The sequence below is a fragment of the Danio rerio genome, chromosome 14 (assembly GCF_049306965.1).
Source record: "Danio rerio strain Tuebingen ecotype United States chromosome 14, GRCz12tu, whole genome shotgun sequence".
NCBI classification, from domain to species: domain Eukaryota; kingdom Metazoa; phylum Chordata; class Actinopteri; order Cypriniformes; family Danionidae; genus Danio; species Danio rerio.
This window is the reverse complement of record NC_133189.1, coordinates 30,893,876-30,919,644: the sequence shown is the minus strand read 5'-3', so window position 1 is coordinate 30,919,644 and position 25,769 is coordinate 30,893,876. Positions and strand designations below refer to the sequence as shown.

The 25,769-nt window shown below is 34.2% G+C and overlaps 2 protein-coding genes across 5 annotated transcripts in view; both read right to left on the bottom strand.

Annotated features, from left to right (window-relative positions):
• The window catches only part of polr2g (RNA polymerase II subunit G), an 87,147-nt gene extending 75,793 nt beyond the window's left edge, over positions 1-11,354 (bottom strand). Inside the window, exons 1-4 of the mRNA XM_073921194.1 lie at positions 11,058-11,354; positions 10,379-10,462; positions 8,127-8,204; positions 6,205-6,334 (exon numbers count right to left, since the gene is read on the bottom strand). Of these exons, the coding sequence (XP_073777295.1) occupies positions 6,205-6,234 (30 nt within the window). The 5' untranslated portion in view covers positions 6,235-6,334; positions 8,127-8,204; positions 10,379-10,462; positions 11,058-11,354. The remainder of the gene's footprint in view (positions 1-6,204; positions 6,335-8,126; positions 8,205-10,378; positions 10,463-11,057) is intronic.
• Positions 11,355-17,140: 5,786 nt separating this feature from the next.
• Positions 17,141-25,769, bottom strand: part of arap3 (ArfGAP with RhoGAP domain, ankyrin repeat and PH domain 3) — a 59,280-nt gene continuing 50,651 nt past the window's right edge. For all 4 annotated transcript variants that reach the window (XM_073921873.1, XM_073921874.1, XM_682220.9 and 1 more), the window contains exons 33-34: positions 24,329-24,367; positions 17,141-20,567 (exon numbers count right to left, since the gene is read on the bottom strand). In XM_073921873.1, the coding sequence (XP_073777974.1) occupies positions 20,166-20,567; positions 24,329-24,367 (441 nt within the window). In that variant the 3' untranslated portion in view covers positions 17,141-20,165. The remainder of the gene's footprint in view (positions 20,568-24,328; positions 24,368-25,769) is intronic.

The following is a 25,769-nucleotide window of genomic DNA, read 5'->3' as shown; positions in this document are numbered from 1 at the left end:
TGTAGCGAGTAGCAACTGGCAGCCAGTGCAAACGGATGAGCAGCGGAGTGACATGTGCTCTTTTAGGTTCATTAAAGACCACTCATGCTGCTGCGTTCTGGAGCAGCTGAAGAAGCTTGATAGAGTTAGCTGGAAGCCCCGCTAGCAGAGAGTTGCAGTAATCCAGTCTGGAGAGAACAAGAGCTTGAACAAGGAGTTGAGCTGCATGATCAGATAAGAAGAGTCGGACTTTTCTGATGTTATAGAGTGCAAATCTGCACGATCAAGCAGTTCTAGAAATGTGGTCAGAGAAGTTTATTTGATCATCAATCGTTACTCCAAGGCTTTTCACCATTTTGGATGCAGTAATGGTTGCCCCATCCATCTGGATTGAAAAGTTATGGTGTAGAGTCGGGTTGGCAGAAACTACAAGCATTTCCGTTTTCGCAAGGTTTCTTTTTATATTCACATTTTTCATTAGAATTCTAACATTTCTAATTTATAATCAATTCTAATCAATTATTCAGGGTGTCTTGGAGAGGTTGGACTGAGTCACAAAATCTTGCTACTGAGTTGCCTCAGCAATCATGCAGCTGGCCTCAGCCATCACTCCTGACAGGATGTAAGAAACCTAGGACTGGTTCTTGATGACTAGTTGAAATTTACTGACCTCATTGCAGCAGTTGCCAAATCTAACAGATTCACTCTGTAACATTTTGAAAATCAGACCCCTCTTACCAGAACATGCTGCGCAGCTGCTCTTCCAAGCCATTGTCCTTCAGGCTAAACTACTTAAAATGAACTCTTGGCTGACCTCCCATCCAATACTATCAAGTCTATCAAAATAGTGCATTTCACACATAATTGTTAATCTACACTGGTTACCAATCACTGCTCACATCAAATTTAAGTCACTGTCATTTGCCTACAAAACAGCTACTGTCTCTGCACCCCTTTACCTGAATCCTTGACCTCAGGTGTGTTTGCCCAGCAAATCACTGAATACTGCACTCTACACCGAATGTCGCTTTGTGGTCCTATCCCAAAATCCCAAAATACTGTTAAATAAATATAAAAAACAGAAGTCTTTAAGAACCCTTAAAAGTTGACAATAACAGTTTTTTAAATTCCAAAAGCAATTTTATTTGGATTTTTCATTCAGCCCTAACCCCTAAATTTACTATTCCATGCAACCAAAGGAGAAGAGTTTTAAATTGAAGTGAAGTAACATACTGTAAGTGATACTGTAGGTCATGTAAGAACAACATAGTGGATATAGTACATTCGACATTTACATTCATTTTATACATGCTTATACTATAGATTAAACACTCACCGGCCACTTTATTAGGTACACCTGTCCAACTGCTGGTTAACATAAAATTCAAATAAGCCATGGCAGCAGCTCAATGCATTTAGGCATGCAGATATGGTCAAGCTGATCTGCTGCAAAGTTTATCCAATGTTAGTATTATATGACAGTGCTATCCTAGAATCTGATTACAGTGAAGCTATTTTATTAGAAAGTATAAAGCATCACAAACTGCATTCATTTCATGGTGTATATTACATATGCATTCATCCATTCATCCAGAAAACTGCATTCATCAAAAATATCATTAGTCTAGCCTTAGGCAGCTTCATCATATCAGTCCTATCAAATCCCTGTTTAAACGGATTATGATGCTACCTGTGGGGGTTTACTAAAGCTGCAGTAGTTTTGAAGCCTATATTTGTCAATTACATCATCCAATAAAAATCAAGGAATTAAACTGTGCCATCTGCTAGTGCCAGAGTGCTAAAATCACAAATATGAATGCCAAAAAAAAGAGCCACATGATGAAAAGCCATGTTTGAAGAACAGCTAAGAACAGCTAATGAGCCAATTTAGGGTGTAAACACATTTTGAACCAGTGCAAAGATAATTTGCCAAAGTTTGAACAAAGTTGGGAAAAAGGGAGATTATTGATGTAATTAAATGAATGCCACATCTTTTATCCTGATGCAAACCCTCCACAGATGGCAGAGATGCAGTTTGCAAAAAAGGCATTCAGTTTAATACAAAGGCATTTAATTGAGAACAAACTGTGCCTTATTTAGAAAGGACCATGACGAAGGGCCGAGTTTGTGTGCGACAGGAAACTTGTGTATATGGCAGAACTATTGCTGTTTTGACCTATCCAAGTAAATGACATGATAAAACCTACAGATAAAACCCTAGCAATCATATAGAAACTTGCTATAAAACAATCACACCCTGAAGTAGGAGCAAGTAAAGCATTCAACCAATTCTCTCCAGCCTCCATCAGTCAAGTAAAAGTCAAGTCTCAGTTGCACACCAAGCAAGTTAACTCGGTGAACGTTCACCAAAATTAAAAAAAAATGAAAAGGTAAAAAACAAAACTTTCACCATTAACATTTATCACTGCAAGCAAGTTTCAAGTTAATATGTACTTTGGTACAATGTGGTCCACTTGTAATCAAACTAATGAAAATGTTTATTAATACCAAGTGTAATTAGGGCTATAATGTTTCTAAAGAGTGGATCGTGGTTAAAAACATTTACATATACATATATTTACACACACACACACACACACACACACACACATATATATATATATATATATATATATTAGGAGTGTAACGGTTTACAAAAATCACGGTTTGGTTCGATACGACACAGTGGTGTCACGGTTCGGTATGTTTTCGATATAGCAAAAAAAGAAAAAAGCCAGAGGTTTCTGCTGTTCTGACATTAGCAGCAGATGTGAAGCAATGGCGAAAGAAAGTTCCTCATACAAAAGGATTTCGAGACTCTTAGTGTTTGATTTTATTTTTTATATTTATGATTATGCCGTAAAACTGTTGTATAAACACAATATCACACTCATACCAGTGCGATGTGTCTTTAAATCCGTCACAGTGTCGATATGCAGCCACATCGCTACTCGTGTGATATTGCTGATATTTTATATATCCTGATTTATTTAATCAGATAATACATTTGATCTAGAATGCTGTGCAACAGGTTTGCTTTACACACATACTGCCAACTCTGAGCTGTACAAAAACCCAGAAGCAGAGCTGACTGTAACCGCAGACACGATTCCACCTGTCATTAACACAAATTTTTGCAAACATCCTCAATATATTTTAAATTAGAGTTTAAATAAAAACGAAGAAAAGAAGATCATCTGCACCCATGAACTGACACAAATGCCTACTGAACCCTCCACAATAAGGGTTTGCATGGCTGACAGTGGCTTCACTCATCTCACACCCTCATTTTAGCAGAAAGACAAAAAGTAAAAAAAAAATTGAAAAAGCTTTGTTTGACGGAACAAAAGTCGTCTCTCAAAATTATGAAAATGCACAAAAAAGGGAGTTCCCTTGTCTTCCAATGCACCATCAATCATTCCCAACTCTCAGTGTCCACTCCAATGCAGTCTATGGGCATTTTGGAGTGGAGATGTCAGTCAAAATGCCTGTTCTCTTCATCTGTCACTTGAAGAGTAATTGCCCTGTCTGTCTGTTTTTGCATGTAATAAAGGTAACCTTCTGATTGGACGGTCCTCTTGTGGTTGGCTTCTTTCCAACTTCAAAAATCATTAGAATAATAGTAAACTTTTTATTTGCTAACACTTTATTCTAATGTTTGATCAACAGATATTTTACTGACTCTGAGCAACTTTGCATACCATTTATTTCTACTAGCTCTAACCTTTAAGAGTTAGATGTCTTGTAGTTGTAAAATACTTAACAGATCAACAAAATGTCTGAAGGGAAGCACCAAAAGAAAGTGTAACTGAATGGCATTCTCTGTGAGAACTTCTGAATATATCATCTCTGAAGGAATAATAAAATAAAAAAGCCATCTGCATTTGCTCCGCTACAATGTGGAAATAGCTAGACTCGGCGCAAGTCTGGGGGGAGGCCGCCCGTCGCCTGCCTTTGGCCGAGTGTCACACAGCCCATTGAGAGGATTTATGCTTGTGTACTTTATTTTGTTTTGTATAAACAACGGCGCTACGCACTACCTTTATCGGCCGCAGTGCGTTCTGATTATTCCTCCCTAAAGTCCTCCCATCTGTCCCCGATTCTGTAGCCCGAGCCTCTTTCAGAGGCCTGACAGGGAGTAGCGCTGGAAAAAAGTAAACTGGTAGGGGGCCCTCATTTCACACCAACCCTCGATTGTGCCCTTCCGAGGCAAAGCACTCTTCTATAGCTTTTTGATAGGCTTTCAATCCCAGCCCCACTGACAAGGTTTTCTTTAGGAGGAGTAGGAGTTGTGGCTTTTTTTGGCTCTGGGGTAGGGGGGCTTACCGCAGAGACTTAAGCGAGAGCAGAGGTGATTTCTTCGGGGAGGGAGGGGGCGCCGGTGGAAAGGAAAAACTGCAGCAGATGGGGCTGATTGTGCTCCCTACGCAAATTAAGGAGAGAGACATCTGCAGCCGCAACATACTGGTGGTCCGAGGCAATTAAGGCAGGGTATGAAGTGAGGGGGGAGCGCAGGACAGAGGAAAAGACAGTCCTGCCTGCCGGTGCATAGAGATGAAGTCAGGCTCACATTACAATGAGCCGGGCTACAATAGAGGGAGCCGTCCAAGAGGAGATGGGGAGACGAGCGGGGGGTTGAAGATTAATGTACGGAGAAGCCGGCAACAACACTTTGTGCAGCCAAAATAAGAGGTGGGGCCTTCAGGGCTGAATTGAGCCCGAGTTATAAAGTGTGTCCTTTTCTGCTGTCTTCCCTATTCGAGGCCTGAGGTCATTTACAGAGGTGACAGCTTAGACGTGCACTGTTGTGGATTTAATGTGGAGCGTTTTCCCCCATTTTTCTCCCCACCCGTCCCCCTTCAGCTCTGGAGAGGTGACGTGACAAAGCGGGGTCATCCCCAGGATTAGACCCCTTTAACGTTGCCTTTATTTGTCGGCTGGGTGCTGAGGGGGAAACTCGGGCAGAGGGAAGAATGCCGCCATGGTGTTTACAGGCTCATCCCTCCAGGGATATATGTGTGCAACAATGCAATCGCCATGCAGATTTGCATAACTCAAGCGCATCTAAACAGGCTCAAGTTGTTTTAAATAACTGGGGCATCTAACAGGATGCAATTGTTTTGTGGGGGACGTTGTGTCTAACTAAAGACAAATCGTACTCTCATTAGTGAGTGGGCATGCCGCGATCATGAAAAATGCGCAGGTGCACTTTTTCAAGTTCACCTTAAAATAGTCAACTAATAAACTTGTTTAATCATTAAAGAGCCATAAAACTGAACATTTTCTTAAAACAATTTTTTTTTGCCTTAATATTGTTTTTTTTTTGTTTGTTTTTTTTTTGCCTTAAGACCAGTATTGGGAACTGTTACTTACTCAAACCCAAAGCACAACAAAGCTATATGATGGACTGCTGCCTATGAGGCTATTGAAAAGTCTGCATGCTTTAAATTCAGCTAAAAGGTCACAATATAAATTTGCAGGGTTCACCAAACTTGAACTTTGGGAACACATCAAAATGCATAAGCGTGCATTTCTGATCTCTAAAATTTGCATGCTGCATAAGAATGCAGAATAATATAACAAAAAGTGTTTAATAAAGCATATATAAAGAATTTACATTAAAAAAATTTTTTGAACTGAGTTTATTATACTATCAGTGCAAAAACAAAACTTGTTTAAACATGCTTTGCAAGGAAAAGTACATGAAATATTTTGTTGGACATGATTAGTCATATTTGTTATGACCTGTATGGACTAGTCAATGTTGAACAAAGTACTCACTTAATCTCATCCTGTCATTAAATCCACATTTAATCAGAGAATTAAATTTTTATGTCTGCTGCACTTGTACAATGGCATCAGTACTAAATGTTCTAGTATAGATCCTAGATGACCTTCATTTTTCTAAAATGTCTGTCCAAAAGCTTACATTGTATGAACTTTTGAACCTTAATTCAATTGCATAAAGCATATCAAATAGCAGCAAAGATAAAATGTATGAAAAATTAACTGAAACAATTAATGACGTATTCATTTGAATGACTAAAGTATATTACTCCACAAATTTGCGAAGCTGGTTTAAACAATGTGATATCAGGCAGATTTTGGCACAATCCCTCTGAAATACAATTAAAGTCTTTAAAGTCTTTAAAGACTATCATTGGTATTCAAAAAAATTAGTGTTAGATAATGTTTTGAATGACAACTGATGCTCAAAAGGAATACCTTATGATGTCTTGACAAAAAGAGTAGCATGTTTCTTTTTTTGGATCTCTCACATAGCAGCCCAAAAGCTCCTCATGTCCTCTATTATTCAGAATGATCCAATGATTTGAGACCAAGGTAGCCAGGTTTGCTAAAAAATGCATAATGGGCAATTAGAAATTACCCACAACTAGCCTGGTGACTATCTAAATCTAATATCAAAACTTAAAACATTTCACGCTTATGTTAATTGTGCACCATTTCTACAATGTACAAGTAATCTTTAAAACAGTGATGTAAACAGCATAAACATGAGTTAATCTTCATGAAAATACTCATCATCTAGTTTTTTTTTTATATAATAATATGAGCTAAATAATTCAACAAATATTTCAGTCGAATTAAATATATGCAATCATATTCATGCAGGACACAAAAGAGCAAAAATATAAAGTAGTGGAAAAAACAGAGAGACACACTGAGCCAACGACCAGCCATTGAACAGTCTAGGCCGTCGCTCAGTGCCAGTCAGGCTAGTGGGTTTGGTGAGTTCCACACATCGCTTCTTGTTGGGTTAACATCAGAACATGTTGGACCGATTCAGCATGTAGAATCTGGCTGGTTATTCAGCAATGAATTACAGATCAAGATTTAAAAAAAAACTACAACAGAGTGTCATACAAGTGTCATACACAAGAAAACAATTCAAGTTAAGAAGGAACACACTAAAACCGGTTATAATTTCTCAAATATTTGCAAACAATGTGGATTATTAAGTTCCAGTTTCCCATTGTGGAACAAGAAATTGGACAACTACTTTCCTATGCAGTTGGAGAAAATCACATCCTTTAACGCAGGTGCAGAACACGTGCTCTTGTTTCAGTCTGCTGCTGTCCATTTGGGGTGTTCATGGGCAGTTTTTGGATCCAGACTGGACCAAACAATGTAAGCCAACAACACAACTGGTATTCATCCTGACCATTGGTCTTCCCTGAAAATTTATGATTCAAAATTTATTTTTAATCAGATTTTTAATTAGAAATTTTACTCCATTATTTAAATATATTTAGTATGTCATTTTTGTCAACTCTGTCAACAGACTTTTGAACGCTGCTTTATGTATGTGTAGTAGTATTTTACTGTTATGATCACTGTCATCCAAAACGAGTCGGACTGTACTCCATCCAGGGTCATATTAAACGAGTGTTAAGGGTTTGGTTTGTGACCATCCAATTCATATCCTAATTACCAGGCCAAAGGACAACTATAATGGTGGTTATCCGAGAGGCTCCCTTGCCTTTGAAGAAATGCTACTCAGACAAAAGTCCCAATTACACCCAATTGTCATGGGGGCTCGGAAACAGGCAGCGCCTCCTCAAGACTGAAACGAGATCCTGTTCTGTGGTAAGCCTGCGGTTTCTTTACCTTTTTTGTAGCTCCTATCTCTCCATTGGGTCAGACACCCAGAGTGTGAGGCTTACTCCAAAATCACAGCTAAATGGGTGTAGAGTCCCCCTTCAGATTCACATTGAAGGAGTCTGCTTTCAAAGACACACTAGAGGCTCCTTTTGAAGAGCCAGCGGCCCGAGGTTACTCATCCATGGACTCAATGAAGCCTTTCAGAGCAGGGTACTCATACCCAGACAGACTCAACAATAAGTGTTTGCTCACAAGAGGGTGCCCAGTGCAAGAAGACTGAGCAGTGTCATCACTCCACAACTGTCCATCATCTCAACACTTGCTTTCAAAGCGATTCCGCAGGCCAAAAGAGAAAGAAACAACTAAAGACTATAGAAGCATTCAAATGATGACTTGTTGCATTGGTTTAATAACTATTGTTGGTCTGAACTAAGATATCGCTTTCTTAGACATGAGTTTTGTCACTTTAGCAAATAAATTGACAGTTCACAAAAAAAAAGAAAATTCAATGCCAATTTTCTTACCCTTAGGTCATCCAAAACGTAGGAGACTTCTTTCGGTCTGGAGCATGTACACTAAAGTGCAGCACTACAGGAAGCTCCCTGTCACATAATAACATCAAATAATATCAAAGATTAGGAATCTGTGAAATATGAAGGGGTGCGTTTCCCAAACAATGATGTAACTCACTGCTGAACTATCACAGTACTATGCATCGTATGGGAAAAGAACGATGTAGTGACGAGTGTTTCCCAAAACGGGTAGTCGCAGATCCATCATTTGAACCACGTTAGTTATAATGTAAAACACCCATAATGATGCTCTAAACGGGGTGGACTAACTACTTCTTTAGAGAAGAACCCCATCATTTTTTTGTGCAAATTATATAGTTTTACATGCACAATCATTAAAAAAATACAATATTAGTTTTGGTAAAAACCATGCATTCGTTTTTCAAATTAATTGAAATAAATGTAAATGGCAATGTATGGAGCCTATATTTTCTTTACAAATATTTTTGAGAACATTACATATTCTATTCTAAAACATAAAATCACTTACAAAAGCTAACATGTATTCTAATCTCATATATAAATCATATAAATAAATAAATAAATAAGGCGATTTATAAGGAAATTAAATGTAATATTTATTATTTATTAGGAAATAAAAAAAACTACTTTAATAATAATATTAAAAATAATAATGATGATGATGATGATGATGATGATTAAGTAGGATATTGTTTATTTATTTATTTTTTTAAGTCTACTTTTACAAATTGACACATGCAAACCACTCCAGAATTGTTCTAACCAATAGGCCCATGTCATATACAGTAGGCTACATTTCTTAATAAATATCCTACTATAAAATAAAAGCATCAACGTATGCTATGTTTTTTTGTTTTCACAAACTTTGAAGCAATGACTAAAAATATACAAGCTTTGGAGACTTAACATAACAGTTTTTTGTGAACATTTGTTGGAAAGACGGATTTGGGAAACGTCTAATCCAGGGGTGCTCAATCCTGTTCCTGGAGATCTACCTTCCTGCAGATTTCAGTTGCTACCCATATCAAACACACCTGCCTGTAATTATCACGTGGTGTTTAGGTCCTAATTAATTGGCTCAGGTGTGTTTGATATAGGTAGCAACTGAAATCTGCAGGAAGGTGGCTCTCCAGGAACAGGATTGAGCACCCCTGGTCTAATCAATGAAGTATGTTTGTAACGACGGAGTTTGCGACCTTAGTTGGTTAACGATGGTTTTCGGAAACGCACCCCAGATTAAGACTGTATGCAAGATGTTGACATAACATTGCTTTTACACTGTCACATGTGACAAAATTTATATTAATTAGAGCAATTCAAGTGAAAAGGATTTGACATTTGCAGTAAAATCTTAAAACATAAATTGACAGAGGAAGTATATGTTAACATTATACTGAAACATCTCTTTATATTTTTCAAAACAACTAGCCACAGAGTTGTATGAGCAGAAAAATTCCAATATGTAAACATTTTTTATATTTTAAATGAGGAAAATAATCATGCGTTGTGGATGTGCCAAAAAAGTTAGCAAGTGTACAGTACACAACATACTTCGTAGAAATTCTGTGAATTAAACTGTACAACCCAAAAGAAACAATGCTAATCAAAAGGATAGGAGTAGGATCACTATAGAACAAACATGACTGATTTTATTTTATTTTATTGCAATTATGAGGAAAAACTTTGTTATGGATGTAATGTTTATGGATGTGACATGAAACTTGTGTGACTTGGGTAATTCAAATATAATTGTTTAAAAACACTGACAGAGACATTTTTGAGTATTTTTAAAGCACTGTGAAATACAAGCCTACACAAAATGCAGAAACGGTTTTGCTAATTTGGGGAAAACTTTATTTTTTTTCATGGCAAGGTTGACATTTGCATGGAATTGCTCATAATTGTCATTTAAAATGCAGCAAGTGGTTAAACACTTCTGTCTTCTATGGACCTCTTGTTACGTAAAACAAAAACACCCAAAAAAATCGATAAAGTTAGTGACCCCTTATATTTTCTCAAACATCAGATTTCAAATTAAATAAATATAACAATTTGTTCTTCAAAAAGACTTACAAAAACATTTTTACAGTCTATTTGTCAACTACCCATATAAAAAAGCATATTACATTTGCTCATATTCATGATAAGCACAAGTACCATTTTGATGAACATTACAACACAAGCATCCTCTAACTCAAAGTAAATAAACAGCATCAGCTTACTTGTGAGATTGTGTCCACTCATACATCATGTGGCAGTAAGTTGGCACTCCAGTTGGTGAACATGCTCAGGCTTGCGTGCCAGGACTGTAAAACAAAAGGCAATAATGTTGAAATTTATGTTCAGCTTCTTGCACAAACTGAAATGGAGGCTATCATAAACAGACAGATTTCATTAAACAATGCCAACCTTAACGTACATCCATTAGAATCCATAGAATTACTATAGTAAATGTGTGGTAACCATATTTTTGGACTACTGATTACTAGTTGTATAATTACGATTTTACTGCAAATACCATGGTTAAACTGTGGTTAGAGTGGGAAAATATGCATAATTTATGGCTACCATGGTTTAACGTTAACTACAAAAACTAACGTTAGTATAACGTTAGTTTTAGTAACGTTATTTTTATGGCTGTAGGAAATGTTATGAGAGCAATTCAGTAAATCAATAAGAAATAGATATGTCAAATTGTGTATGAATTCAATAAATTCAGGTAAATACTTTCTGCATAACTTAATTTTTATGTTTGTTTTTGTGGTTTTGGTAACTGAATGGCTTTCGTGAGGTAACGTTAAACGAAACCGTTCTTACGTGAGATAGTGTATTTTAGCGATTAGATGAGACAATTAATAGATAAGACACAATACATTTCAGAAATTTGTACTTTAAACATACCTTATAATGTTCATATTTGTTGTTGTTGTTTTTTGTTGTTGTTGTTGTTTATAACAAAAACGAATAGCTTTTTCGTCGAACTTGATCTCTGTGTTCTCAACTGAAACCAGATACTCTACTCTGGATCCCGCCTTCCCTGACTTCAATCTTCAATCGTGATTGGATAATAAGTTTGTACTTCATAAAACACTATCACGTGATTGGCTACTACAGACAGATTAGACAAAGCAAAAGGACACTAATTTATCAGTGCTCAGAAATAAAGCCATTTTTGAAAGTAACGTTATTCTTTTTGATATAAAATTATTTATTTATACACTGAAAGTAGAGCTGAAATATGGTCACAGGTCACCATAACTAAAAATATTTAGAAATAATGGGGGAGCGGTGATGTGGCTAAAAAAACGTCTTGGATTAGGCTGAGGTTATATTTCCATAATTTTTTATTTTTGTGGTGAATTATCACCTAATGTGCTGTCACAACAACATTTCAGATTTCCCTCACACATGAGTTACTTACAGTACGTTATTCAGCATTTCTGTTGACCTTGTAATGTTTAAAAAACATGCATGATGATGTCCAGGGCCAGACAGAATCTGTAGACATTTCTTCTATTTCTTTAGAGAAAAATCATAGTATAAAAAAATCACTTTTAAACTTTTAGTTAAGGTTAACAAATTAGAACTTGTCTTGTAAAGAACATAAGTCTTTGGTAACTACTAATATAAAACACTAAAGTTTATTGTGCTTTAATCATTGAATTCAATTCATGTTTATTTCTATAGCGCTTTTACAATGTAGAATGTGTCAAAGCAGCTTCACATAGAAGACTAGTAAATTGAAACTATCAGTTCAGTTTTCAGAGTTGAAGTTTAGTTTAGTTTAGTTCAGTGTGGTTTAATTTTCACTGCTGAAAGACCAAACACTAAAGAGTAAGTCCATCAATGCACAGCTCTACAAGTCCTGAGGACAGTGGTGAGAAACAAAACTTCACCAATTGACGAAAGTGACAGAAAAAAAGCCTTAAGAGAAACTCAACTCAGTTGAGCACGACTATTTCTCCCCTGGCCAAACTTTTTATGCAAAATAATACCATATTATCACTGAAATAAATATCAAAACTGAAGAACTATATGTTGACATTTACATAGGTAAATAAAAAGACTCAATGATGGGCAACATAACCTGTGGAAATCTGCAGATTTCAGCGTATTCAGATTTCTTGTGAGATTAATGATGTTCTATTTGTATTCAAACAAATGTGGCTGGTGAACTTTTTCATGCTCCTGATCAGACAAATTCCCATGACTTTGGATTTTGGATTTCGCCCACATTTCCGCACCTTCAGATTGACAAAGTTGACATCAAATCCTCATATAATCTGCTTTATTGTACAGAAAAAAGTACAGAAGTGCCTCTTTGGAACAAAGGCTCGCTAAAGATCTTCTAGACTCGTAACATTGTTCAGCTACAGCCCGAGCAGCTTGCGTACAACTTCATGATTTAGAGCTTTTTTGTCCCTTTGCACTCGATGAAGGACTAAAACCCTGAGGATATTTTTCCTCCTGCTTTTGGAGGAGCTGATGTTTCTTATAATTGTTCACTGAAGTGAATCAGCCACCACAAAACACTGCAGCACATTGAGAGCACTAGCAGAGGGCACAGGGAAGGTGACGAATTGGCAGTGAGAATGAACTTAATCCCCTAAGCTCTTGTTGGGGCTTGTCTTTGCTGTCCCTTCTTCCCTAGAAAAGACCCCGCACTCACAAAGCAACTCAAACAAGAGCTCCCACTCTGAGCCTGTTGAATGCACACAGAGGAGGGGAAAAAATCATGTACATATCTTTGCTTTGTGCCAACTGTGAGGGGAATGAACCAGCAGCTGCAACTTTTCTGTCAAAGTTGGAATTGATAATGTCAGAAAAGCAATGCCAGAAAAATTTATAAAGAATGCAATGTTTTTTTTTCAGCTGTTATATCTAAAAGCAAAAGTAGATCATTAAACTCATTTGGATGATTTTGATACCATATTACAGTCTATACTATATTATAGTGATAAAGCAATATTGAAATAGACAGATATATTTGAAAACATATACATTAATGCAATCTTATGAAACAGAATTTGATCATAAATCTGTCTCAGCACATTCTGTTAATTTAGATAAATGAAGCGAAGTCTCTGAAAATAAATACAAAACATAAATGGCATAAAATAAAGGATGTAGAGATCCACCAGTGTGTTAAACAGCAATATTATCAGTCAGTTTTTAATTTTTTTTTATCTTCATGACTATAACATGAATATAATGGACCAATAATTCATTAATTTACTGCAATAATTAGGTACAATGTCTTTGCAATCTAACATTTTTGATGTAAAATAATTAAATGGTTCCCAAATCAAAATTGAAATCAATGCATGTTTTTTAACTTTTTAGAACACAATCAAATCAGTAATTTATTAATTCAATCATTTTATTCCGCTTAGTCCCTTTATTTATCAGAAGTCGCCACAGCGGAATGAACCGCCAACTTATCCAGCATATGTTTCATTACTGGGAAACATGCACACGCATTCACACACATACGCTACACTCTCAGAAATAAAGGTACTCGAGCTGTCACTGGGGTGGTACCTTTTCAAAAGGTACAAATTTGTACTTAAAGGGTACATATAGGTCCCTTAAAAGTATATATTAGTACCTAAACATTTTAAGAGGAACTCTTTTGTACTTTTAAGATACTAATATGTATCCTTGAGGTACTAATATGGACATTTTAGGTACAAATTTGTACCTTTTGAAAAGGTACCACCCCAGTGACAGCTCGAGTACCTTTATTTCTGAGAGTGCACAAACAATTTAGTTTACCCAATTCGCCTATAACGCATGTTTTTGGACTGTGGGGGAAACTAGAACACCTGGAGGAAACCCACGCGAACACGTGGAGAACATGCAAACTCCATATAGAAATGCCAACTGACCTACCTGGGACTCGAACCAGCGAACATCTTGCTGTGAATCGGCAGTCCTAACCACTGAGCCACCATGTAGCCACCAGTAATTTAATTTAATTGCAAACATTTATAATTTTAAATATGCTATAAAATTGCAAATATTTAATAAGTATTTAAATCAGTAATTGTGTGTTAAATTTGGAGTTGGCAGAGAAAATGAAGCCTAAATGAATAGACTCTGTCATGAATGAAAAATTCTGTCATTGTTGCTAACATGAGAGGCATATCCAGCAGTTCCCATAAGAAACAAATCATCCATGTTTCTGCAAATGAACAAAACAAAAAAAAAAAAACACGGGTCATAGAAAGGGCTTCATATAGTGCCAAATCTTGGTCAAGCATTTGATTTACCGAGCCAAATTCAAATATCAGAAGCACTTTCTATGAAACTGGTGACATTTAATTGTTAATATTCTCATAAAAGACTTCAATGTCTTACAACCCCATAAAAAAATCCAGCTTTAACTTTAAGCTGCAGAAAAATAGTCATCTAGTCAACTATTTATACAAGTTTCAAAGATTTCCAATACATTATAATTCATACAGTATATGATAACAGTAATGTTCTTTTGTTTCATTTCTCATGAAAAAAAACAAGTAGTTAATGCAACAACTGAAGCCAATATTTGGCTGATTTGGACATGAAGAGAGAGATTATGTGAAAGGAAATGAGAGGCATCCTTTTCATGACAAGGTTACCTCAGAGGTGACCTGTTATAAGCCTGGATAATAAGATTACTCTCCTCAGAGGACACTTTTGATTGACTGATCCTCAGCCAGGCCTGCGTTCTTGCACTCATAACCAAAACAATCTTTTTTTGCTCAAACTGCTTGTGTTACCATTCCTGAAGCGGATGTTTAACACAGGTTATCTTGATTTTTATGCCTCTGCATTTACTTTTACACTTACTAAACTTACAAAGAGGTGAATCAAAATAGGAAATACATTCACAACCTTTCTACTGTAACAAATATATTATACATGTGAAATAGATTTTATTATTAAAACAAGGATATCTACAGTCGAAGTCAGAATTATTAGCCCCCGTTTATTTTTTCCTCCAATTTCTGTTTAACAGAGAGAGATTTTTTCAACACATTTCTAAACATAATAATTTTAATAGCTCATTTCTAATAAGTGATTTATTTTATCTTTGCCATGATGACAGTAAATATTATTTGACTAGATATTTTTCTAGACACTTCTATACAGCTTAAAGTTACATTTAAAGGCTTAACTAGGTTAATTAGGTGAACTAGGCAGGTTAGGGTAATTAGGTAAGTTATTGTATAATAATGGTTTGTTCTGTAGACTATCAAAAAAATAAATATAGCTTAAAAAGGCTAATAATATTGACCTTAAAACAGCTTAAAAAAAAAAACAAAACTGCTTTTATTCTAGCCAAATAAATAGGACTTCCTCCAGAAGAAAAAATATTATCAGAGAGACTGTGAAAATTTCTTTTCTCTTAAACACCATTAGGCAAAAATGTAAAAAAAATAAAATAAATAAAAAATGAAAAGGGGGCTAATAAACAGCAGCAATGTATACAGTACTGTTGTATTATATACACTGCCAGTCAAAAGTTTCGAAACGTTATTTTTATTCTTTATTTGATTCATATAGAGTTAATATAGATATTTTTCATATAAATATATTACATTTAATTAATATACTAATGTTAATATAACATTAATATTGTGAGTCTTCTATTTAGAATAACTGCTTTGTGCATTTATTTCTGTCTCATTATTCTAGCCTTAATCGCATGACTCTTCTGAAAACATAATGTGTTATTATTGTTTTTATTACCCATTTTTATCTTATTATTATGAAACCAAATACATTTTACTTTTCACAATACCTGTTAAGAGCATTGAGTGGTTTCCTGTATTCTCTAAGTCATCATCTTTTCTAAAAATGTTGGAGACAGACATTCATTGACTCGCATAGCAGAAAAAAAAAAACATTAAGGAAATCAATAGCAAGCAGTTTCTAACATTCTATAAAGTATCTTCCTTTTCTGAATTAAACAAAAAAATAAAAATTTGTTTTTTCTAAAGTTCTTTTCTTTAAAGTTGGAAACAGGTTACCATTGACTCCTATAAAATAGAAACAAAATACTAAGGAACCAATAGCAACTGGTTTACAATATTCTTCAAAATATCTTCTTTTCTAAAACAAAGTTAATTATTTTTTTACTTTATTAAATATATTACATTTAAAAAATATATTATTGTTAATATAACATATAATAGTCTTCACATTTACAGTAGAATGACTGTTTGCTTTGTGAATATATTTCAAAATGTTATTTATTTTTGTATCATTATTCTAGCCTTATCACATGACTCTTCTGAAAACATAATGTTTATTTGCTGCAGTATTTTTCATTAATTATTATTGTTGTTCCCATTTTATCTTATTATTGTGAAACAAAATACATTTTACTTTCCCAACACTCTTTGAAAAGTATAATACAAGGTTTAAAACAACTGAAATTATTTGAAATAGTTAAACAAATATGTTTGTAGCATTATAAATGTTTCTTTGTCACATTTGTTTAATATAACATCCTTGTATATTATTTTAAGAGAGAAAAATCCTGTAAACTTTTACAGTTTTCCACAAACAAATGAACTATATTCAACACCAGTAATAATTATAAAGGTTTATTTAGCACCAAATCATATTATTTTGATTTCTGAAAGATATTGTGACATTAAAGACAGGAGTTGTGATTGAATACCAGGACTAAATATCATTTTGAAATATATTTACATGGAAAACATTTTTGTACATGTAAATACCAATTCACAACACTAGTTTTATTCCATTTTTAATCTATTTATCACAGCTTTAGTGTACAGAAGAGACTTTCAATGACTATTTTAGTTCTTCTTTTATATTATTATTATTATTATTATTATTATTATTATTATTAACATTTTGCTATACAAGTAATGTTTAGGTATTTGGAAAACAAGTCCAAATATGTGGGAAAGGGAGCAAACACAACCAATACAGTACATTTTGTAAAACTTCAGATAAACAGACTAAAATCAGAAGGTAAGAACAGTTTTATTTAGTTATGAGACTTTATACAACTGTACATGCCTTTAATGAATGCCTGTAAAGAGAGAAGTGAAAACGTGCACTGAAGAGGCTTTTGGATTGTGGGGATTGTATCTGCGCTGTATCTACACTGCCCTCTACTGTTAAAACACTGTGCCTCCTATCACTGACAAATATTTTGAGAATTATTCAAATAGTCTATATAAATAAATTAATAAATATCATAAACTGTATACATATAAAAAGACCTGGCCAAGGTCCCAGGAGAACTGAAATGCATCCATGCAGTATTTATTTCATCCATCTGCAGTCCTGTAAATATTTCCACTGCTATTGTGTATCACAGGCTGCTTTACATACATGCGTTATTATGATTCATTTCTTACTGTTATACAGAAACCACATCAATACTGAGCCAAGAAATGTGTTTAAAAAATAGCACATGAACTGAACTGCAATTTCAACCTTAAGTACAAATAACACAACAATAAAATACAATTATTATTGTATTTTATAATACAACAATAAAATAAAATGATTTTTTTTTTTACGTAAAACTGTATAAAATGATGAGAGGTCGGTCAGTTTTAGTGTAGCATACAAACAAATACAAAAGCCTAAACAAATTTACTCAATTTATACAAAAAAAAATCAAAAATCAAATAAATTCTAGTACTGGTTCACAGACTTTGTGTTTCTCTTTTCAGTGACTGCTTTGGCACTTTACGTTAAAGTGAAAGTTCACCTAAAAGTCCAAATTTACTCAACAATATTCCATAAAATCTCCCAAACTATAACAAGTCTCTTACTTCAATTGAACCCAAAAGAAGATATTTTGAAGAATGCTGAAACGTTTCCTGTATTTTTTTTAAAACATCATCTTTTCTAAGAATGTTGGAGACAGACATTCATTGACACCCATAGCAGGAAAAAACATGGAATTTAATACCAAGCGGTTTTCCAACATTCTATAAAGTATCTTCTTTTCTGAGAATGTTGTAAACCACAACAGAAATCAATAGGAACTGGTTTCCAACATTTTCTAAAGTATCCTCTTTAAAGTTTGAAACGGGTAACCATTGACTCCCATATTACAAAAAAAAAACAAAAAAAAAAACTAAGGAACCAAAGGCAACTGGCTTACAACATTCTTCAAAATATCCACTTTTCCAAGAAAGTTTGAAACCGGTAACCATTGACTCCAACTAAGAAAAATACTATGGGATCCAATAGCAACTCATTAGCAACATTCACTAAAATATTGTCTTTTCTAAGAATGCCGGTAAACCAGAAAACCATTCACTCACATAGGTGGAAAAATACTTTTAGAATCAATAGCAACTGCTTTACAACATTCTTCAAAAAATAGTAGGAAAAAAACTGGAATTCAATAGCAAGCAGTTTCCGACATTCTATAACGTATCTTATTTTCTAAGAATGTTGGAAACTAGTATCCATTCACTCCTATAGCAAGAATATAAATACTATGGAAATTAATAGCAACATATTTCAAACATTCTCTAAAATATCTTCTTTTCTAAGAATGCTGGAAATAGATAGCCATTGATTTACATAGTAGGAAAAATACTATGAGATTCAATAGCAACTGCTATCCAACATTCTTCAAAATACCTTCTTTTTAAAGAATTTTAGAAACAGGCACTTATTAAGTTCCATAGTAGAAAAAAAATGATGCAAATCAATAGCAACTGGTTTTTAACATTTTCTAAAATGTCTTCTTTTCTAAGAAAGTTGGAAATAGGTAACCATTGACTTCAATATTAGAAAAATACTATGGGAACCAATAGCAAGTTGTTTCCAAAATTCTTCAAAATATCATATTATCTAAGAATTTTAGAAACAGCCACTCATTGACTCCCAAAGTAGAAAAAATAAATATGGAAATCAGAAGCAAGCAGTTTACAAAATTCTCTAAGTGTCTTCTTTTCTAAGAATGTTGGAGACAGGCATTCATTGACTCCCATAGTAGGAAAAAAAAACATTATAGAATGTTGCATACCACTTGCTATTGAATTAAGTATCTTCTTTTCTGAGAATGTTAGAAACCAGTGGCCGTTCACTTTCATAGTACAAATAAAATACTATGGAAATCAATAGCCACCCATTTCCAACATTTTCTAAAATATCTTCTTTTTTAAGAATGCTGAAAATAGTTGATTTACATAGTAGGAAAAATACTATGAGAATCAATAGCAACTGGTTTCCAACAATTTTTAAAATATAATCTTTACTAAGAATTTTAGAAACAGGCACTCATTGAGTCTCATAGTAGAAAACAATACGATGGAATCAATAGCAACTAGTTTCCAACATTTTTTATCTTCTTTTTTAAAAGAGTTGGAAACAGGTATCTATTGACTTCAATATTAGAAAAATACTATGGGAACCAATAGCAACTTGTTTCCAACATTCTACAAAATATCTTATTATCTAAGAATTTTAGAAACAGGACAAATACGATGGAAATCAATAGCAAACGGTTTCCAAAATTCACTAAAGCATCTTCTTTTTAAGAATGTTGGAAACCAGTAGCTGTTCAGTCCTACAGCAAGCTAAAATACTCTGAAAATTAATAGCAACTCATTCCCAACATTCTCATGTAAAATATCTCCTTTTCTAACAATGCTGGAAATAGATAGCCATTGACCATAGCAACCAGTTTCCAACATTCTTCAAAATATCTTCTTTTCTAAGCATTTTAGAAACAGGCACTCATTGAGTCCCATATTAAAAAAACACTATGTAAATCAATAGTAACTGGTTTCCAACAATCTCTAAAATATCTTCTTAAAATGTAACCACCAACTGCCATAGTAAAAAAGCTACTGGTTTCCAATATTGCTTTTCTTTCACATTCAACAGAAGAAGCTGAAGTGAAGTGAAATTGGTTTTGGGTGAACTGACTCTTTAAATAAACAAACATTTAATACTGGATTCTTCCTTGCCCATTTCAAAACAAAACAACAACAAAAGTGCACGCCAATTTGAAGCTCAGGTTAGGCTTTCAGGCTCATCTGACTCTGGTTTCTTGCAGAACATGGTGGAAAGTTCCTGTAGCAGTAGTTCCTGTTGCGGGCTGCACGAGCGGTGAGCTCTGTGTCGACCTGGGATGGGCAGAGAGTCAGAAGATCCATCGTGGCTCAGAGCATCCAGAGACTCACCTGAGGACACGAATGGCCTGGAGCCCAGCATGCGGTCCAGAGATGTGGTTTTCCTCTGTCCCAGGCTGATGGGTCGCATGGGCACTTCCTGTGTCTCTGCATGGCCGCTGGACAGAAAACTGGTCTCCAAAGACTTGAGCACCTGCAGGCCGAAGTCTCCCACCTCCTCGTATAAAGGCTCGGGGATTTCAATGCGCTCCTCAAATGAGTCCTGCTGCTGTATCTTCATGGGCTGAGGAGGACAAATGGGAAACAACAATGACATACTGTACTGAGAGGTATGAAGAAACAGGTCTAGTAAATTTTAAAAGACTATACTTAACTGCAGTGTGTTATGTCACTAATCCAATAGCAAAGTTCTTGTAATGGCTTTCATTAAAATAAGGCCATTCATTTTATTAATAATGTCTTTTAATTAGGTAAAAACATACAAATGTGTTGAATTAAATTTAAAACAGCAGTATGAGAAACTATCATTCACTAAATAGCAAATTGCCAATTTTATTTTAAGAGGGAAAAAACAATGTACTATTATAAAAATGTACATTTATTTATTATATTATTAATGCATTATTGCTGATATTGTTATTTAAGATAACTATACTGTTTTATAATTATTATTTTCAGTGTTGTTTGGCTTTAAGTACAATACTGTAATATATTAAATAATATTAATTATAATAATTTATTTCATTATATACGCTATATACCACAAACTTTAATGTTACAATTTAATTATTGTACTGTATTACTTTTGTTATATAATAATATTGTTGCATAAGTCAAATATGAATAATAAACTACCTGACAAAAGTCTTGCCGCTTATCTAAGGTATGGGAACAATAAATAATAACTTGACTTCTAGTTGATCATTTGGTATCAAATGTGGCTTATAAGGCCTCTAGATTACATTTATTTTACCAAAATAAAATATGATCATGTCTTGATTTTTTTAATTATTTATTTAGGACAGTATAGTCTGACTTTTCTTAGACAAAAGTCTTGGCAATTAACAGAAACAACGTACAATATAGAATATAAAGTGATGGTGCATAGAAAAAAATATATATTGTGTATGACTCCCATGAGCTTGGAGGACTGCATCCATACAGCTCTGCAATGACTGAAATCACTCATAATAAAGTCATCTGGAATGGCAAAGAAAGCATTCTTGCAGGACTTCCAGAGATTCTTTGGGTTAATTTCATCTTACCCCAGACATGCTCAATAATGTTTATATCTGGTGACTGGGTTGGAGAATCCTGGAGCTCCTTGACCTTCTTTGATTTCAGGAACTTTGATAGGGAGGCTTAATTATGAGGAGTGCTATCCTGCTGAAGAATTTGCCCTCTCCTTTGGTTTAGGGGCAGCATAAATGTCTTGATACCTCAAGCTGTTGATGTTTCCATCCACTGCAGATCCCTCAACACGTCCCCATACTGAATGTTACCCCAAACCATGATATTTCCTTCAAACTTGACCGATTTCTGTCAGAATCTTGGGTCAATGCGGGATCCAATAGGTCTTCTGCAGTATTTGTGATGATTAAGATGCAGTTTAACAGATGATTCATTGGAAAAATCTACCTTCTGTCACTTTTCCAAATGATCAACTAGAAGTCAAGTAATTATTTGTAGCTCGTACAACAGGGATCGACGACAAGACTTTTGTCAGGTAGTGTACCATTTCATATTTATATAATAAACACTCGAAAAATATGTTTGCATTTTGTTCAAACTACTTATTTAAAATGAGAGGAAACAACACAATTCTTGAGTTGTTTGAACAACTTAATTGTTTTATGTTCAATCAAAAACTAATAAGCTAACTTAATTAAATCAATTGAGTGAAACCCAGCATTTTACACTGTATAGCATCATATTCAAAAATCCACCATCATTATCATATTATTATAATACACTGTAACTCAGACGTGATTGTTGATCTACAGAATTACAATCTAATAGTAAAAAGCAATAATGTAGTAGTGAATATAATATTACATAAACCTTATATTACGCAACAATAACAATTATAAATGACAATTTTAAATAATATTAAAAGTATGATGCAAATTTCTTTCAATGATAATGTCTTGAATTTATTAAATAGTATTATGTTGTTGTTTTTGATATCAAATTTAATCGCCTCCACCAGGATTTTGAGAACCCAGTGTTTTTTGAGATCAAAAAAGAGAATGTTACAGGGTTTTTGTGTATTTTCACAGCAAAACTCAATTAAAGCAAACAATAGCCTAAATTTAGAGAAAAGAGGTCACAAAATCAGTCATTTTAGCTCACAAAAATAAAGCCCCACCAGAAGGGGAAAAAATACATAAAAATATATTGAAGTACACATGAAATCAAAACTAACAATATTGATTTTGTTAGCTCACATTGTTAGTTTTGTGGTGAACGTCATTTAAAAAAAAATCATTTGACCTTGTAATCTCAAAATAAAAATTTGAAAATGCTCTTCTCAGATTATGTCAGAGGTATTGTGTCACAATACAAAAAAAATTTTAAAATACGGTGTGACAATACAAAAAAAAATTGTTGCAACTTCCGGTTCATGCAGGCTTGTAAAGAATTATTAGCCCCCATTTGATTTTTTTTCTTTTTTAAATATTTTCCACTGATGTTTAACAAAGCAAGGACATTTTCACAGTATGTCTGATAATATTTTTTCTTCTAAAGAAACTTGTTTTAATTCGGCTAGAAAAAAGGCAGTTTTCAATTTTTTAAACACCATTTTAAGGTCAATATTTTTAAGGTCAATAAATTTTTCAAATTTTTTTGATAGTCCTTAGAACAAACCATCATTATACAATAACTTGCCTAATTATCCTAACCTGCCTAGTTGACCTAATTAACCTAGTTAAGCCTTTAAATGTCACATTAAGCTGTACAGAAGTGTCTTAAAAATATCTAGTCAAATATTATTTACTGTCATCATGGCAAAGATAAAATACATCAGTTATTAGAAATGAGTTATTAAAACTATTATGTTTAGAAATGTGTTAAAGAAATCTGCTCTCCATTTAACAGAATAATTCAGGGGGTTTAATGACTTCAACTGTATTTATAACTATAAACTAAAAATAAATGTGAAAATACTCATTTTAAATGTACTTTTAAATATGAAATAATTGTTTTTTTTAACATCACTCAGCTAATCAGACCAGTCTATAAAGCTATCTATTTTTAAATAGAACTTTGGAAGCTATAAACTTCATCCATACAAGTACTCTTGTGCACACAAATGTGCAAGTCCAAGCAAATCAGTGTCCTGACCACAAACAGCATCACAAAATCAGCATTTTAACCACAGAGCTCTTAGACTCCCAACACACAGGTGACTATTATCTTACCAAAATACGTAATCATACAGATAACCTGGTTAGATGATCTACCATTATGTGAACAAAAGCAGTATTTGTGGTGACGCAGAGCGAGCGAAATTCCCCCCTCGACAATGTTCAAAACAAATCACTTCCTTTTCGGAGTTGAAACTTTTGTCTCACTATCAGAGTGACAACATCAAGATAATTGCCGAATACACTGAAGACAAAGCAAGAAGCCCGCAGACAATTTGCTTAGCGAAAGCTTCTGGGCAGGGACACACACCAGAGGCCCGAAAAACACAACCCTCCCTTAAGGCTACAGTTGCAGAACAATGCAGAAGCGCCTTTCTTCCTCCAAATGCATCCTGTCATATCAGGAAAGCCACAGGAATGGGGGGAAGGACCGAGGAAGTCAAAGGGAATTCCTCTAGTAAGTACGGGCTCTTTTGTAAAGCGCACTTCTAAAAGTTATTCGATGCAAAAGTCATTTGATACTTTCCAAACCTCCTGCTTTTTACCTTCAGACAAGACACTGTAATCGGAGTAATTCTGGCTGAGTGTGTTAAAGAAACAGCAACAATTTAGTGGGCAAAGGTGCAATAATTGAACATTAAAGACATATAATCTCCAGGTAAAGAGAAATACTTACAAAAAACATGGAGAGTGCTCTTCTTGTGTGAAGCTTCCTCTGCAAAAACAAACACACACAAAGACAAGTGAAGCTAAAACCCAAAGTCTTTTTATACACACTGTAAAGAAATATCTGCATTTTGAGTATTTTGTGATTCACAAGTGTTTATTTATGAGTGTGAATAGCAATATGGGACCCTGATCTCTGCTCTGCAGACTTTTGGTGTTTTATTGTGACTTAAGAAATAATACGTATAGACAGGGGCAGACTGGGACAAAAATTCAGCCCTGGCACTGTAGCCACACAAATTACCACACCGACACAGCCCCACCCACAGACACGCACATTCACTATTAATTTTGGTGTACAGATGATGAAATAATATGACATTCTTGCCAGATTTTGATTACGTTCAGGTAACCTCGGATTGGGTCGGCCCATCTTGAAACCAGGCGGCAATTGCCGATTGGGCCAAATGCTTAACATTAATTATTATTATTATTGTCATCAACATAATAGCATCTAGCAAGAGATAAAAGCTGTCTGCACTTAAAAACAATACATATTAAAAAAAAAAAAAAAAAAAACTGACCGGCCCACATTTAAAAATTGGTCCGGCCCTTCTGGCATTTGCCAGAATTGCCAGATGGCCAGTCCGCCCCTGCGTATAGAGAAATAAGTTTGTAAAATAGCTGAAGATGTACTGGCAGTTTAACAAGGTTTTTGTATCATAATATACAACACCAACCCAGACAATAGATAACTTTAAACTATTAAAAATGTTAATAAAAGACAACTTTTCTAATATTACAAAGGTTGTTGGAAAAAAGATTAAGGTGCCATAATCTAATTTAAAAAGCATTAAAAAATGAGAAAAAAATAAACACATGAATCTCAAAATACGGAAAACTGCTAATTTACAGATATTTTTTACAGTGCATCTGTGTTAAGGATTGTGACCAGTGCATGTGATGTTAATTTCAGCACAGTATGCTTTTTGAACTACTACTACAATAAAGTATGTAGCATTTCAAATATCATGCCAATGCATAACTATCTTATGGTTTGCTAATTTAGTAGTTAATTCATATGAATTTGAACGGTTTTGTACATACACCTTCTTTCTAAAAATCATACAAATGTATAATTTATCTACTAATTTATCACAACAGTAAGTCATTTTGCTTTCCCATTTTTAACACATTGTTGTGTAAACACATTCTAAGAATATTTTAAAACACTAGTTGTGACATTAACTAGGACTATGCTTATTGCCTGATTTTTTTTTTCTAATTGTGCCTTTGACTGTTTTTGCACTTACTAGTTTCATCCACAAGATGTCAACACTAAATCAAGCCTTTGTTTCACAGCCAGTAAAGAATAGTGAACAACAGTGAACAAAAACTATGGTAAATTTTATTTATTTTATAATTTTTTTTTATTTAAAGAAACACAAACA